Below are 12,933 nucleotides of genomic sequence, written 5' to 3'. Positions count from 1 at the left end.
CATTAAAGCGGCTTGCGGACGCAATTGATAAAGACCCAGACCTATGTGCAGTAAAGGAAGCTATCCATGCCGAAACAAGCACACAGGCAGAGCTGAAACATTTCACCAGCGAACTTTCTGTAGTGAAAGGTGTCGTCCTAAAAGGCAGCAAAGTAATAGTGTCTGTGGCCACGTGCAGAGAGATGCTAGAACGCATTCATGAAGGCCACATGGGTGTAAATAAATGTAAAGCGAGGGCACGAAGATTTGTGTTTTGGCCAGGCATGAAGGCAAAAATCAGGGCTATGACCCGAAAATGCGGGGTATGCAGACGCCACGCTTACAGCCAACCTGTAGAAGCACTACTTACGAGACCGGCACCACACTACCCACAGTATAGAGTTGGCGTCATCTTATTCCAGTATGGGAGAAAATCGTATCTGTCTATATAAGACGCTCTCTCAAATTTTCCAGAAATCGAGGAGCTGAACGACATGTCATCGGCAATAGTCATCGAAAAGCTGGGAGCCATATTTGCAAGATATGGTATCCCGGTGGTAGTGTGCACCGACAATGGACCCCAGTTCGCAAGTAGAGACTTTCACCTTTTCGCAAGCAAGTACGACTTCCGACATGTGACGTCGAGTCCGGAGTTCCCTTGTCCCAACTGCTTAGCAGAGAAGGGAGTGCAAATAATGAAGCGGATCATGAAGAAACCGAAGGAGGCGGGTGAAGATTAAGATTTTTTGCTGGGTCTCCTTAGTTACAGGTCGACTCCTCTTGAAGACGGATGGTCAATCTTGCCAGATTTGAACGATCGATCAAAGACGCATGTACACAAACATATTCAGACAGATTGTTCAAGAGGTCCACTTACAACCTCTTGAAGAAAGTCAAATTGTCAGAGTGAAGAAAAATCATGGTCACAGAAAGTGAAAGTTATTGCCAGGACACTCCCAAGGTCGTACAAGACCCTAACCGAAAGAAACATAGTTCTTCGGCACAACCGAAGGGATAGCGGAGACAATGCGTTCGTCACTCACAAACCCGTTTCTGTTCTACATGCACTTTGTTACATTGCTGGGACCCGCCGCGGTTGCTCAGTGGCTATGGTGTTAGGCTGCTGAGCACGAGGTCGCGGGATCGAATCCCGGCCGCGGTGGCCGCATTTCGATGGGGGTGAAATGCGAAAACACCCGTGTACTTAGATTTAGGTGCACGTTAAAGAACCCCAGGTGGTCGAAATTTGCGGAGTCCTCCACTACGGCGTGCCTCATAATCAGAAAGTGGTTTTGGCACGAAAAACCCCATTATTATTATTATTTTTTTTAATTTTTTTTTACATTGCTGGGCACATCTTCCCTGTCCGAAGCTTCGGCGGTTTCACCGGTGACGCAGTTTCCGTCATCGACTTTCGACTATGATAGCATGTGCTATCTACCTTACTTGGATAACAGCGTCCCTCCCATCACTGGCTGGTCAGCAGCAGCGTTGCCGACAGTCCGGCCAGAATATTGCAAAAGCACTAAGAATCTGGCTCCCGCCTTCAGTGGGCAAGCGATAGAAGCGACAATGCCTTCGTCGCTCACAAACCCATTTCTGTTCTACATGCAGGTTGGTAGACAGCCACCACTTTTTTGTAAGCCATCGAATGACTCTTTTTTGCCGCTTATCCCGTGCACAAGTGTTTTCTTCCAATGTTTTTATGACGGAATACAAGTTGCAAAGAAGTTACTGGTCTGTGACGATATTGAGGTGAATCCTGGGCCTCTCAGTGATCCACAGTATAACCAACTGCTCGCAGCAATCAGCAACCTGTCATCGAAATTCGACTCGAGGCACGCTGAAGTAATGGGTGCTCTAGCTGACCTTAAACAAGAACAAGAGGCCCTCACTCAAAACGTGTCTGATTTAACTGCCAGACTGACTAAGGTTGAATCCTTCTTTGATAATTTTGAGAGCTCGCCACCTATGGCTGAAATCAATGACGCAGTCAAGGAAGCAGTCAAAAATGAGAATATTGCCCTTAATTCTCGCCTTGATGATCTTGAGGATCAATCGAGGAGGGATAATCTACTCTTTTACGGAATCGCTGATAGTCCGACAGAGACTTGGGCTAAGTCTGAAACACGAGTTAGGGACACACTTTCATTGCATCTCAATATTTCAATTCCTGACACGGCTATACCTTGAGCGCACCGTTTGAGGTCATTTTCTGTGAATAAGACCCGCCCAATATTTGTTATGTTCTCTGCATTTAAGATTAAAGAGAGTATCCTTTTCCAGAGGGCAAAGCTAAAAGGCTCAGGTGTATCTGTGGGTGAAGATTTAGATAAAAGTACGAGGCAACTCCGTAAAAAACTTATCAATTTTGAAACGCCAGCAAACAATCTTTCACAATTCGGCACAACAAAGTTATCAACAGTAAAACGCATGCCTACTTTGCAGCCACCGATAGCGTCTGCAAAATTTTTCCGTCCCGGAATAAGCACGCGGCCGTAATCTACAGTGACTCAGCGGAATGTTTCCTCATAGCCATCTGTTGCATGCCAGAAAGCGCAAGACGTATCCATACTGTTCACTAATGCACTAAGTGCACTCAACAAACGTGTTGCTTTGTTGTCAGCTATTGATTCTTGTCCGGCTGATATTGTTATCATTACTGAAACGTGGCTGTCCGCAAAAAGAAAAGCCGTGAAATATTGGATTGCAAAATCCCTTACAATCTGTACCGATATGACTGCGGCACTCGATCAGGAGGGAGTCTTGATAGCCATTAAACATACACTTGTGTCACAAAACATTCCGCTTGTTTCATCATTAGAACTTGTGTGTGTACGAGTGATGCTTGCTAACCGCGAGTTTATTTTCTGCGCTTAATTTATTCACATCTTATTAATTTTGTCGAGACCAACTCTTTCTTTAACAATGCGCAGCATAGCTTTAGAAAATTATTTTCCAGTGAAACATAGCTCCTTTCTTTTCCGAACGATTTGTTCAACGATGCGGATCAGAAAACTCACAACGACTGCATATTTCTGTACTTCTCGCGAGCTTTCGATTCTGTTTCCCGCGATTTACTGATCTTTAAGCTTTCCCTTCTTAATAGTGGCCTCAAGGTATTCGCATGGCTAAAGGATTTCCTCTTTAACAGGACCCAGTATGAAACTGCTAACGAATTTTCTACCCAGAAAGCTCGGTACTCGGTCCATTGCTTTTTCTAATCCACATTAATGACCTTCCCGACTGTATCTCTACTTCAACCATTAGGCTGTTCGTGCATGATTGTGTCATCTATCGCAAAATAACTAACATTAGTGATTCTGGTAAGCTACAGGACGACCTGGATAGCATATCCAAATGGTGCAACAAATGGCTAATGCAGCTTAACACAACTAAATGCAAAAGTGTGCGCGTCTCCTCTGGCTCCTCCTCTTGTGATGTATTCTGTGGGGATGCGCGACTCTCGCATGTACTGTTGCATGTAGTACCTTGTCACGAAGCACGCGTTGATGTGAGACCAAGTGACATGTTTCGCCGGAATATGTGGTGATTTAAGGTTGGGAGGATGTGGGGATGCGCGACTCTCGCGCGTCCCCTAATGTTTTTCCCGCATAGCGCTTCTCCTGTATTCCGGCTTCGCCGCGTAGCCTGCGTGATGCACGCGGCGGTCGATATGGTTGGGGTGCAGTGCGAGAGATGGCGCAAGTGTTGCGCTGCTAACGCCGCTTCATCATCAGCCTGGTTACGCCCACTGCAGGGCAAAGGCCTCTCCCATGCTTCTCCAACAACCCCGGTCATGTACTAGTTGTGGCCATGCCGTTCCTGCAAACTTCTTAATCTCATCCGCCCACCTAACTTTCTGCTGCCCCCTGCTATGCTTCCCTTCCCTAGGGATCCAGTCCGTAACCCTTAATGACCATCGGTTATCCTCCCTCCTCATTACATGTCCTGCCCATGCCCATTTCTTTTTCTTGATTTCAACTAAGATGTCATTAACTCGCCTTTGTTCCCTCACCCAATCTGCTCTTTTCTTATCCCTTAACGTTACACCCATCATTCTTCTTTCCATAGCTCGTTGCGTCGTCCTCACTTTAAGTAGAACCCTTTTCGTAAGCCTCCAGGTTCCTGCCCCGTAGGTGAGTACTGGCAAGAAACAGCTATTATACACTTTTCTCTTGAGGGATAATGGCAACCTGCTGTTCATGATCTGAGAATGCCTGCCAAACGCACCCCAGCCCATTCTTATTCTTCTGATTATTTCTGTCTCATGATCCGGATCTGCCGTCACTACCTGCCCTAAGTAGATGTATTCCATTACTACTTCCAGTGCCTCGCTGCCTATTGTAAATTGCTGTTCTCTTGCAAGACTGTTAAACATTACTTTAATTTTCTGCAGATTAATTTTTAAACCCACTCTTCTGCTTTGCCTCTCCAGGTCAGTGAGCATGCATTGCAATTGGTCCCTTGAGTTACTAAGCAAGGCAATATCATCAGCGAATCGCAAGTTACTAAGGTATTCTCCATTAACTTTTATCCCCAATTCTTCCCAATCCAGGTCTCTGAATACCTCCTGTAAACAAGCTGTGAATAGCATTGGAGAGATCGTATCTCCCTGTCTGACGCCTTTCTTTATTGGGATTTTGATGCTTTCTTTATGGAGGACTACAGTGGCTGTGGAGCCGCTATAGATATCTTGCAGTATTTTTACATACGGCTCGTCTACACCCTGATTCCGTAATGCCTCCATGACTGCTGAGGTTTCGACAGAATCAAACGCTTTCTCGTAATCAATGAAAGCTATATATAAAGGTTGGTTATATTCCGCACATTTCTCTATCACCTGATTGATAGTGTGAATATGATCCATTGTTGAGTAGCCGCTTGTTGAACCATCCATTGTTGAACGCCGCTTCACGGCAGGGTTACTTGGGGGGGCAGGGAAGAACAGGCTCTCTCTGTCCAGGCGGGTCGGGGAACAGCATGGACGTCCCGCGCACGTGCCGACCCATGCTTCTGCGAGACCGCCTCGCGTGGCTGCCTACGAATGCGCCACCATTCGCGTTACCGTACACGCGAACGACCAGGCGTTGGGATCCAGCATGGGGCGAACATATTCGCTTGCTATCCGGTCGCGGTGAGTCAGACTTCCTAGATTTGTCGCGCGCCCATCGGCACGTTTTGTGGATAGCAACTCATCTAGCAGGCATTGATCTATGAAAGGTGCAATATATGCCCTTGTGACTGTTTGAACTACTGTGTTACTTCGTTCCTTTGTACCAAGAGCACGGTGTGAGAACCCCACATCTGGCTGCCCAACGTGGGGCTCTTGGGGCATCGAATGACAGATTTAACAGTTTTGCTTCGTTTGAGACCTTTGTTTGAACCGAAGCGTAGGGCTAGCGTGGATTTTGATCGCTAGCATTGGCGGCGTGCTTTCTTGAGCGAGGTGACGGTGGCTGTAGTGTGTTTGAACATGTCAACATGCTAAGCCTTTTCGGAAGAGTGTTTTTTTAATGACATTCGTCGGGACGAGAGCCACGTGGTCTGCATCCTGGGAGAGCGAGGCATAGCGCCCGCGGAGCATATTGGCAAGCCTGAAGCGAGTGAGTACGGAAGCCTCGTGGGTGGTCCGAATTTCAGATGTAAATAGCTTCTTCTATCTTCTTGACTCTGATGAAGTCGCGGCTCTGGGAGCCACGTGGCCGCGGGCCATGGGTGCCACTACGGGCTAACTGGTATTGCGGCCTGGCACCGGGCGCTCCGACACCGTCTAGGACGGTGGGCGCCGTCAACTCGGATGCTGTGTGCACCGAGCGGAGTAGGACCACCTCACAGAGCTGACGTCTCCTCGTGGCTGCCTGTTTTGTGCTCATTTTGGGAGTTGTTTTTGGATGCCGGTTGTTGTCAGGGTAGCGACACTTTAGGCCTAAGGCTTTACGGAGCTGCCTGTCGCACGTGGAGGGACACAACCTGGTGGACCGTGGCGTTAAGGTGTTGCACTTTGCTTCCCTCATTCTAGTTAGCCTCGCACGAATTGAAATTACTCGTTCGACTCAAGGAAGCGAGCTTCATTCACGTGAACTTAGCATCTGAGTAGCTGCCCGATCTTTCGCTAGCCGAGTTGAACATCGTACCACGTAGACGATGCGCATGCAGAATTACTCTCCCTTGCACTACTTTAGTGTTTGCCGAGTGTGTTGAGTGTACGCAGCGTGGTTGGAGTCACCCCTGGCTTACTGTCACTTGCACATCGTCTGCGCTGCTGCTCCGGACTACGATCGAGCCACCCCGGGCAATGGTGATGCTGTGGCCAGTAAGGCGCAGCGACTTCGGCGGCCTCCTGTATCCAGCTCACAACCCTAGGCGGTGGACAAAAGAGCCGGCGGTCACCGACAGCTATGGCGGCTTTTGCCAGCAGGGCGCGTCGGCGCGAGCGACGCTTGCTCGTACCGACTACTGCGTCGTCGTTTCCGGAGTACTGGCCTGGAATCGTGCCGTCGAGTCTGCAAAGCTGCTGCTGTGACCGGCGGACGCCAGCGGCGTACCCGGGGACAATGTTGGCTCGCATGCTATGGACAGCGTGTGGACATTTTTTCGGCGCGGCCACTGTTGCATGTACTACTTTGTCGTGAAGCACGCGTTGATGTGACACCGAGTGACATGTTTCGCTGAAATATGTAGTGATTTAAGGTTGGGAGGTTGTGGGGATGCGCGACTATCGCGCGTCCCCTGATGTTTTTCCCGCATAGTGCGTCTCCTGTAATCCGGCTTCGCCGCGTGGCCTGCGTGATGCCCGCGGCGGTCGATATGGTTGGGGCGCAGTGCGAGAGATGGCGCAAGTGTTGCGCTGCTAACGCCGCCTCACGGCAGGGTTACTTGGGGGTGCAGGGGAGAACAGACTGGCTCTTTCCCGGCGGATCGGCTAACAGCAAGGACGTCCCGCGCGGGGCGCACCGGCCCATGCTTCTGCGAGACTGTCTCGCGTAGCCGCCTTCGAACGCGCCACCGTTGGCGTGACCGTACATGCGAACGACCAGGCGTTGGGATCCAGCATGGGGCGAACATATTCGCTCGCTATCCAGTCGCGGTGAGTCGGACTTCTAGATTTGTCGCGCGCCCATCGGCATGTTTTGTGGATAGCAACTCGGCTAGCAGGCATTGATCTATGAAAGGTGCAATAAATGCCCTTGTGATTGTTTGCACTACTGTGTTGTCGTTCCGTTGCCCCAAAAGCACGGAGGAGAACTCCACAATTCTCATATTCTATTAACGGTACTACCCTGTCGGTTGTTAACAGATATAAATATCTCGGCCTGTATGTAACTAGCAACCTTTCATGGAATATGCATGTTGCATATGTCACTAACAATGCTAACCGAACGTTAGGCTATTTGAGAGGAAACTTTGCATCAGCACCCACCTCACTAGAGCTTGCTCTATACAAAACACTCGTCTGTCCAAAATTAGATTATGCTTGTGCCATATGGGACCCTGCTCATTTCAATCTTGCCGCTTCCCTTGAAAGCATTCAGAACCGCGCCGCCCGTTTCATTCTCTCAAATTATTCTCGTCATTATAGCGTCACGTCCATGAAAACAACACTAGATCTACTTGACCTTTGGTTACGTCACAAGTACTTTCGTCTCTGTCTTTTTCATAGAATATATTACTTCAACCCTTCTCTTAAAGAAAATCTTTTCACCGCACCAAGTTACATCTCATTTCTCATCGACCATCAACACAAAAGTTAGTTGCCATCTTGCCGAACTCACTTGTGCCATTCTTCCTTTTTGCCAAGAACAGCCATTGAATGGAACTGCCTTCCCGCCTCCACAGTCTAAATTTGTGACTCCACTAACTTGAAAATCGCCATTCAAAGTACTTTATAGTTTGCTAAGGTGGTAGCTTGGGCTAGTTGGTAATTCATGATCAAAAATAACGTACAGAGTGAAGGACAAGCACTGCGAGAGATGACAAAACACAGCGCTGCGTTTTGTCATCTCTCGCAGTCCTTGTCCTTCGCGCTGTATGTTATTTTTGGTCTTGTAGTTTGATTTTCTATTATTTCCCTGTACTGCAATTATTGAATATTTTACCACTCCTTTCTGTTGTGCCTGCTAGGCCTTGAAAGTATGTTAAATAAATAAATAAATAAATAAATAAATAAATAAATAAATAAATAAATAAACCGGCAACATTTACTACCCACAGACGAACCTTTCAACCCGGAGGTATTTGGAAACGATGTCACCGATGAGGCTAATCACCAGACCACTCCGCCTACATCAGTTTCTGACACAACGAGCGCCTCTGTTTCTTCAACAATGCTAGCTTCCACTCCTACCCCAAGACGAACCTCCCCAGCGCCTGCAATACGACAGCAACTTTAATCAAATCACTTAAAGCATTTTTTTTTCAAGAGGAAAAAGATGTATCGCGCTGCGATAAGACATGCACTGGCATAAGCCGCGTTACGCTTGGCACTCGGCTTAAGGCATGCCCTTTCTCTTCTTTCCCTTGCCAGTCTGGCTTGCCTGGGCTATATAATTGAGCACAAAATAAAGGCTGCTGCATTGTCGCCTTCCTGATGTCGTACTTGTCATTTCGTCATCCATGGAATGACGATACAACATGTAGCTACATGCCATTGTTAAAATTACGGTCCTACGTGTCCTGAAGACTGAGATAGCGCTTCGGAAAGTAAAAAAAAAACACACAAAAAAACTAGACTCTGAGAAAACTTGAAAAAACAAAATGAGCGTACTTTTACAACAGACCACCAGAAAATATTTGAATATATACAAGTGCTATTGCATTAGTAGCCTCCAAGAATGTAGTCTGTCTGGATAGTGTCACTACGATGATGCCTTCTGAGCACCCGCTGCAAGTTTTTAGCGGACGCATGCTCAGCAGACGTAGCCAGCTCGTTTGTTTCAGCAGCAGTGTCATCAATGTGATCTAGTAGTTCCAATTTTCGGTCAGTAGCAGGAGTTCCCGCTAATGCTTGAAGTTTTCCCTTGAGCTCTACTGTCAGTACGCCGCGAAAAATTCTGGCTGCAGAATAGCAGCGTTGTGCCGAAACGTCAATGAAGTGCGGTCATTGTCAGGAGCACTTCAATGGATTAGGACTAACATGCCATTGAGATCTCCTGCATCACTCGACAGCTCGAGTGGGCTGTTATCAATCTGATCAGGAAGTGGCATGGCGGAGCATTGTTTCTGGAAGTTGCACGCCAACTTCCTCCTCCTTTTTTTTTTTCTACATTTGTACTTCATAGTGAAATTCAGAGTTGAGGTCGGCATCGCTGACAGTGTGGAAAACCTCGTTGGCACGCACGGCATGCGCGCAGCAGCCGCGGAGTGATGCAGATGACGTGAGTCTAGCCAATGGCGTGGCTAGCTGAGGATCACGTGCCTTTTTCGACCAATTACAGCACCCATTGGGACTTCTTTTTGAGGCGGAATTTTTGCACTGCCAATGTGCGGATAGAGCCGGTGGTGGTGGGGGGAAAATGAAAGCGAGAGACTGCTCTTTTAAGCGATATACGAGTCGGCAGGACCGAACTACTGCGGGGGCTGTCACGCGCCATGGAAAAAGCGCTTTTTTACAGAAACTTTGGCTCATATTTAGCCGACACTGGTGCCAAAAATTTATATTGCGGCTAAAATATTGGTTTAGAATGTACAAAATTTCACATAGTGGGAGAATAATAGTTGGAAATTCCAAAAGTATCATTTTGAAAATAATGATTTTTTTGCAATTTCATTGGTCCCTGCACTTTTCTGCCTCCATGTTTCCACCCTCTCCCTTTTCCATAACTTCGTTCAATCTACACTTAATCATGAGCTTTAAATCACCGCTGCCACTTATATCTCATCACACTAACCATGCATTACAGGTTCATTGTCCACGTGCCCACACCAGAACATTCGCTGTATCTCTTTTTTTTTTCCCCAGAGCAGTCAGAGACTGAAACGGCCTTCCCTATAACATCGCCCTGGTCACCTGCCCTTTGACCTCTACAGCAAATGTAGCTAGATGTCTGACACCATGTGGTGTTACCCACACACAGGGTCTTTAAGGAAATAAAATGAAAAAAAAAAAAGTATGACCTGCAGGTCAGATTCTGGTGATCGCCCACTATGCTTTCCACTATTGTTGTGCTTCGAGTGCCATTTGTATTTTATGGGCACAGGTTTCGCCAATAAAAAGTAAGTTTTGTAATCCACAGTTTTCGCTCCTGTTTGGTTCTTCACCATCACTACTATACACAGAAGTAATGCAAGTTTCATCAAAATATGTCCATGAATAAAAAAAACAAACAAACATGTTTTTAGGCAGTAGGCAGTATCCCCCACAATCACAATGTTTGGTGCCTGCAACTAAAGGACAATAGACAAATTTAATTCAGATGCTGCTCGAAACATCAAGGGGATTGCAGCATGAAATGAGTCTCACCTGCAGAGGTCCTCCGTCTCACTCTCCAGGCCCTCGCGCAGGATCTCAGCTGCAAGCTGCTCTCGTGCCTGTTCCTCATCCTCTCGCGCCTGTCTCTTGGCCAGCAGCTTCTCCTGCAGACGTTGCTCTTCTGCACGGAGGTACTCTTCCCGGCAAGCCACCCTGAAATGTGTGCTCCCAACATTCAACGTGCTGCACTGATGTCACGGAGAGCCTCCTCGAGAATAAACAAGGCACTACAATTAGGCTTCCTTACCTCACAGGTACTGGCTTTCCCACAACTTACGATGGGCTAAAAAGGCCCAAGTGCAAATCATCTTTACAGGGCCTAACTGCACAGGCGGTCAAGCTCTGATGCCATTTCTGCATGCCACTGCACGCAGAAACACTGGCATAAGTTCGCATACTGGTCTTGCAAGGTTGTTATATTCCACTCTGCAATAACGGGTGCATGAGGCTGACAGGCTGCTGTCTCAACAAAATTTTGAGGGAGCAGAAATGTAACATGGGGAGAACCCCATCAGGCTAAGTAGCTGTTCACTGTAACGGTTGTGGCTGTTCCAAAAAGCAACTGTTATGATCAGAAGCTGGAACAAGAGCTTGTAACACTACAAAGCAGATATCATGTTAGTCTAGTCAGGAGTTCAACAGAACTTTGTCTCGCCATGTGTTCTAATGAAGAAATTCTTGTAGTCACTGACTAAACCTGTCAACTTAACGTTGGCACATAATAAAATCCGTTTCCCAGGGTCCAACAGTTTCTGCTGTCTCACTTTGCAGTTGTACTGTCTTTTCATGGACAGCCACATGCCACTGTGTATGCACAGTGCGCATGCAAAGGTTTTCACGTTTCATGCACGCATCACCACTCAAAAACTGCCCAAAAATTATACGGCTGTTCGACTACAATATTCCGTTCACATTTCGCACGAAAGCCTTACGAGTTTTTCAGCACGTGACCCTACGAGTGGCAAAATGTCCAAGCCTGCACCCAAGGATCGCTTTACCTCCAAACATCACAGTACTATTGGTATGCCATAGAGGCATACTGCTCAGTCTATCAGTCTCCTCTTTGGTTGTTTGCCCAGTTGTTGACTAAGCATTGGCGAAAGTCATATTCAGGCACCCTGTGACTGCCCTGTAGCACTTTGCACATGTGTTCTTTGCAATGTATGTATGCCACGACACCTGCAGGCAACGCGCTGTACATGTGCCATACGCATTTGTGCGGCAAGGTTTCGTCATTCTAGCTCCGGCGCTGCCTCAAACATACACTGTCATTTTATGGGAAAACGTTCACACCTTTTTTCATCGCACAACCTTACATGTGGTGTGACGTCAAAGCACGCATCAGAGGATGGCTTCATCTTGTAATGTACGCTTGCGGTGCACCAGACTCCCGCTGCTCGAGTTTCATGGTTATGTACCAGCAATGAAAAACGAGGGTAGCAAACAAAAAGTTCCAGTTCCACCCGAAAGGTGAAGCACCGATTGCTATAGCAAATTAGTATATAGCTAAACAAAGCAAGGATAGTAGACACACAGAGACAGCGCTGTCTCTGTGTGTCTGTTTCTTTCTACGGCCTTATTCAGTCATGCTTACACATGCTAACATGAATTCAACCCAACCAGCCCGCCCACATGTTTAACTAAATTAATAAGCACGGTGTCACGTGCGCACAAGTAAACATGAACACATCTCACTCGATGAGCGCGGAAACTCGCTGTCAAAATGCTGGAGTGACGAATCGTGGCAGTAGAAGCGATCAAATTGACTTTCATGCATCTCTCGCTTCAATGCGAACGAAACGTCAAAAGCACGGCGAATACAAAGGTACCGGCACTACGCGCACTTTGCAAACATTGCAGATTGCATTGAAGATGAGGCCTGTGCAGGCATGCACTTTGGCCCTATCTCGGATCGCTTTCAACGTACGGCACCTGCACCGCTGCGCCATAAGCAGCAGGCGCCGGAGAATAACGCCCCACTCCCTTGCCTCAGCCGCGAGCCTCCAGCCCCCTTTTCACTTGCACACACAAGTTTGAGCTGCGTTCGCGGACTCTTCATTGCATGCTTTCACTCGCACATACAGTGTACAGCAACGATTCTATCGCCCTTGGACTTTATGCGGAATCACGGTGATGATGATGGCAGAAATGTGCCTGGAGTGTCCGTATATTTGCTATTGCAATGAAACCAAAACAAAGGTTTGTCAAGGTTGTTGCATGTGGTGGCAGTTACGTTGATTATTAAAAGCAGATGCACATTTATCTACTTTTCTCTCATGTATGAGCACCCACAATGTCTAGGCCCAAACTTACTTCTAAGATACGTGGCCTTGATACGAAAACATGTGATAATATATCAATTTCTGTCTGCTTTAGATGTCCAAATAAATGCTATTTACAATATCGCTACTTGAAATAGCAATTAATATGAAGTAAATTCATCTTTACTGCTGGATTAAAAAGTCGTAGGCTTAATGCCTCAA

The 12,933-nt window shown here is 47.2% G+C and overlaps 1 protein-coding gene across 2 annotated transcripts in view; it reads right to left on the bottom strand.

Annotated features, from left to right (window-relative positions):
- Positions 1 to 12,933, bottom strand: part of xmas (RRM_XMAS2 and SAC3_GANP domain-containing protein xmas) — a 580,140-nt gene that overhangs the window by 343,992 nt on the left and 223,215 nt on the right. For both annotated transcript variants that reach the window (XM_065450653.1, XM_065450654.1), the window contains one exon: positions 10,442 to 10,603. In XM_065450653.1, the coding sequence (XP_065306725.1) occupies positions 10,442 to 10,603 (162 nt within the window). The remainder of the gene's footprint in view (positions 1 to 10,441; positions 10,604 to 12,933) is intronic.

Source organism: Dermacentor albipictus, chromosome 5 (assembly GCF_038994185.2).
Source record: "Dermacentor albipictus isolate Rhodes 1998 colony chromosome 5, USDA_Dalb.pri_finalv2, whole genome shotgun sequence".
NCBI classification, from domain to species: Eukaryota; Metazoa; Arthropoda; class Arachnida; order Ixodida; family Ixodidae; genus Dermacentor; species Dermacentor albipictus.
The sequence above is the reverse complement of the archived record's forward strand: the minus strand, read 5'-3'. Positions and strand labels throughout refer to the sequence as shown.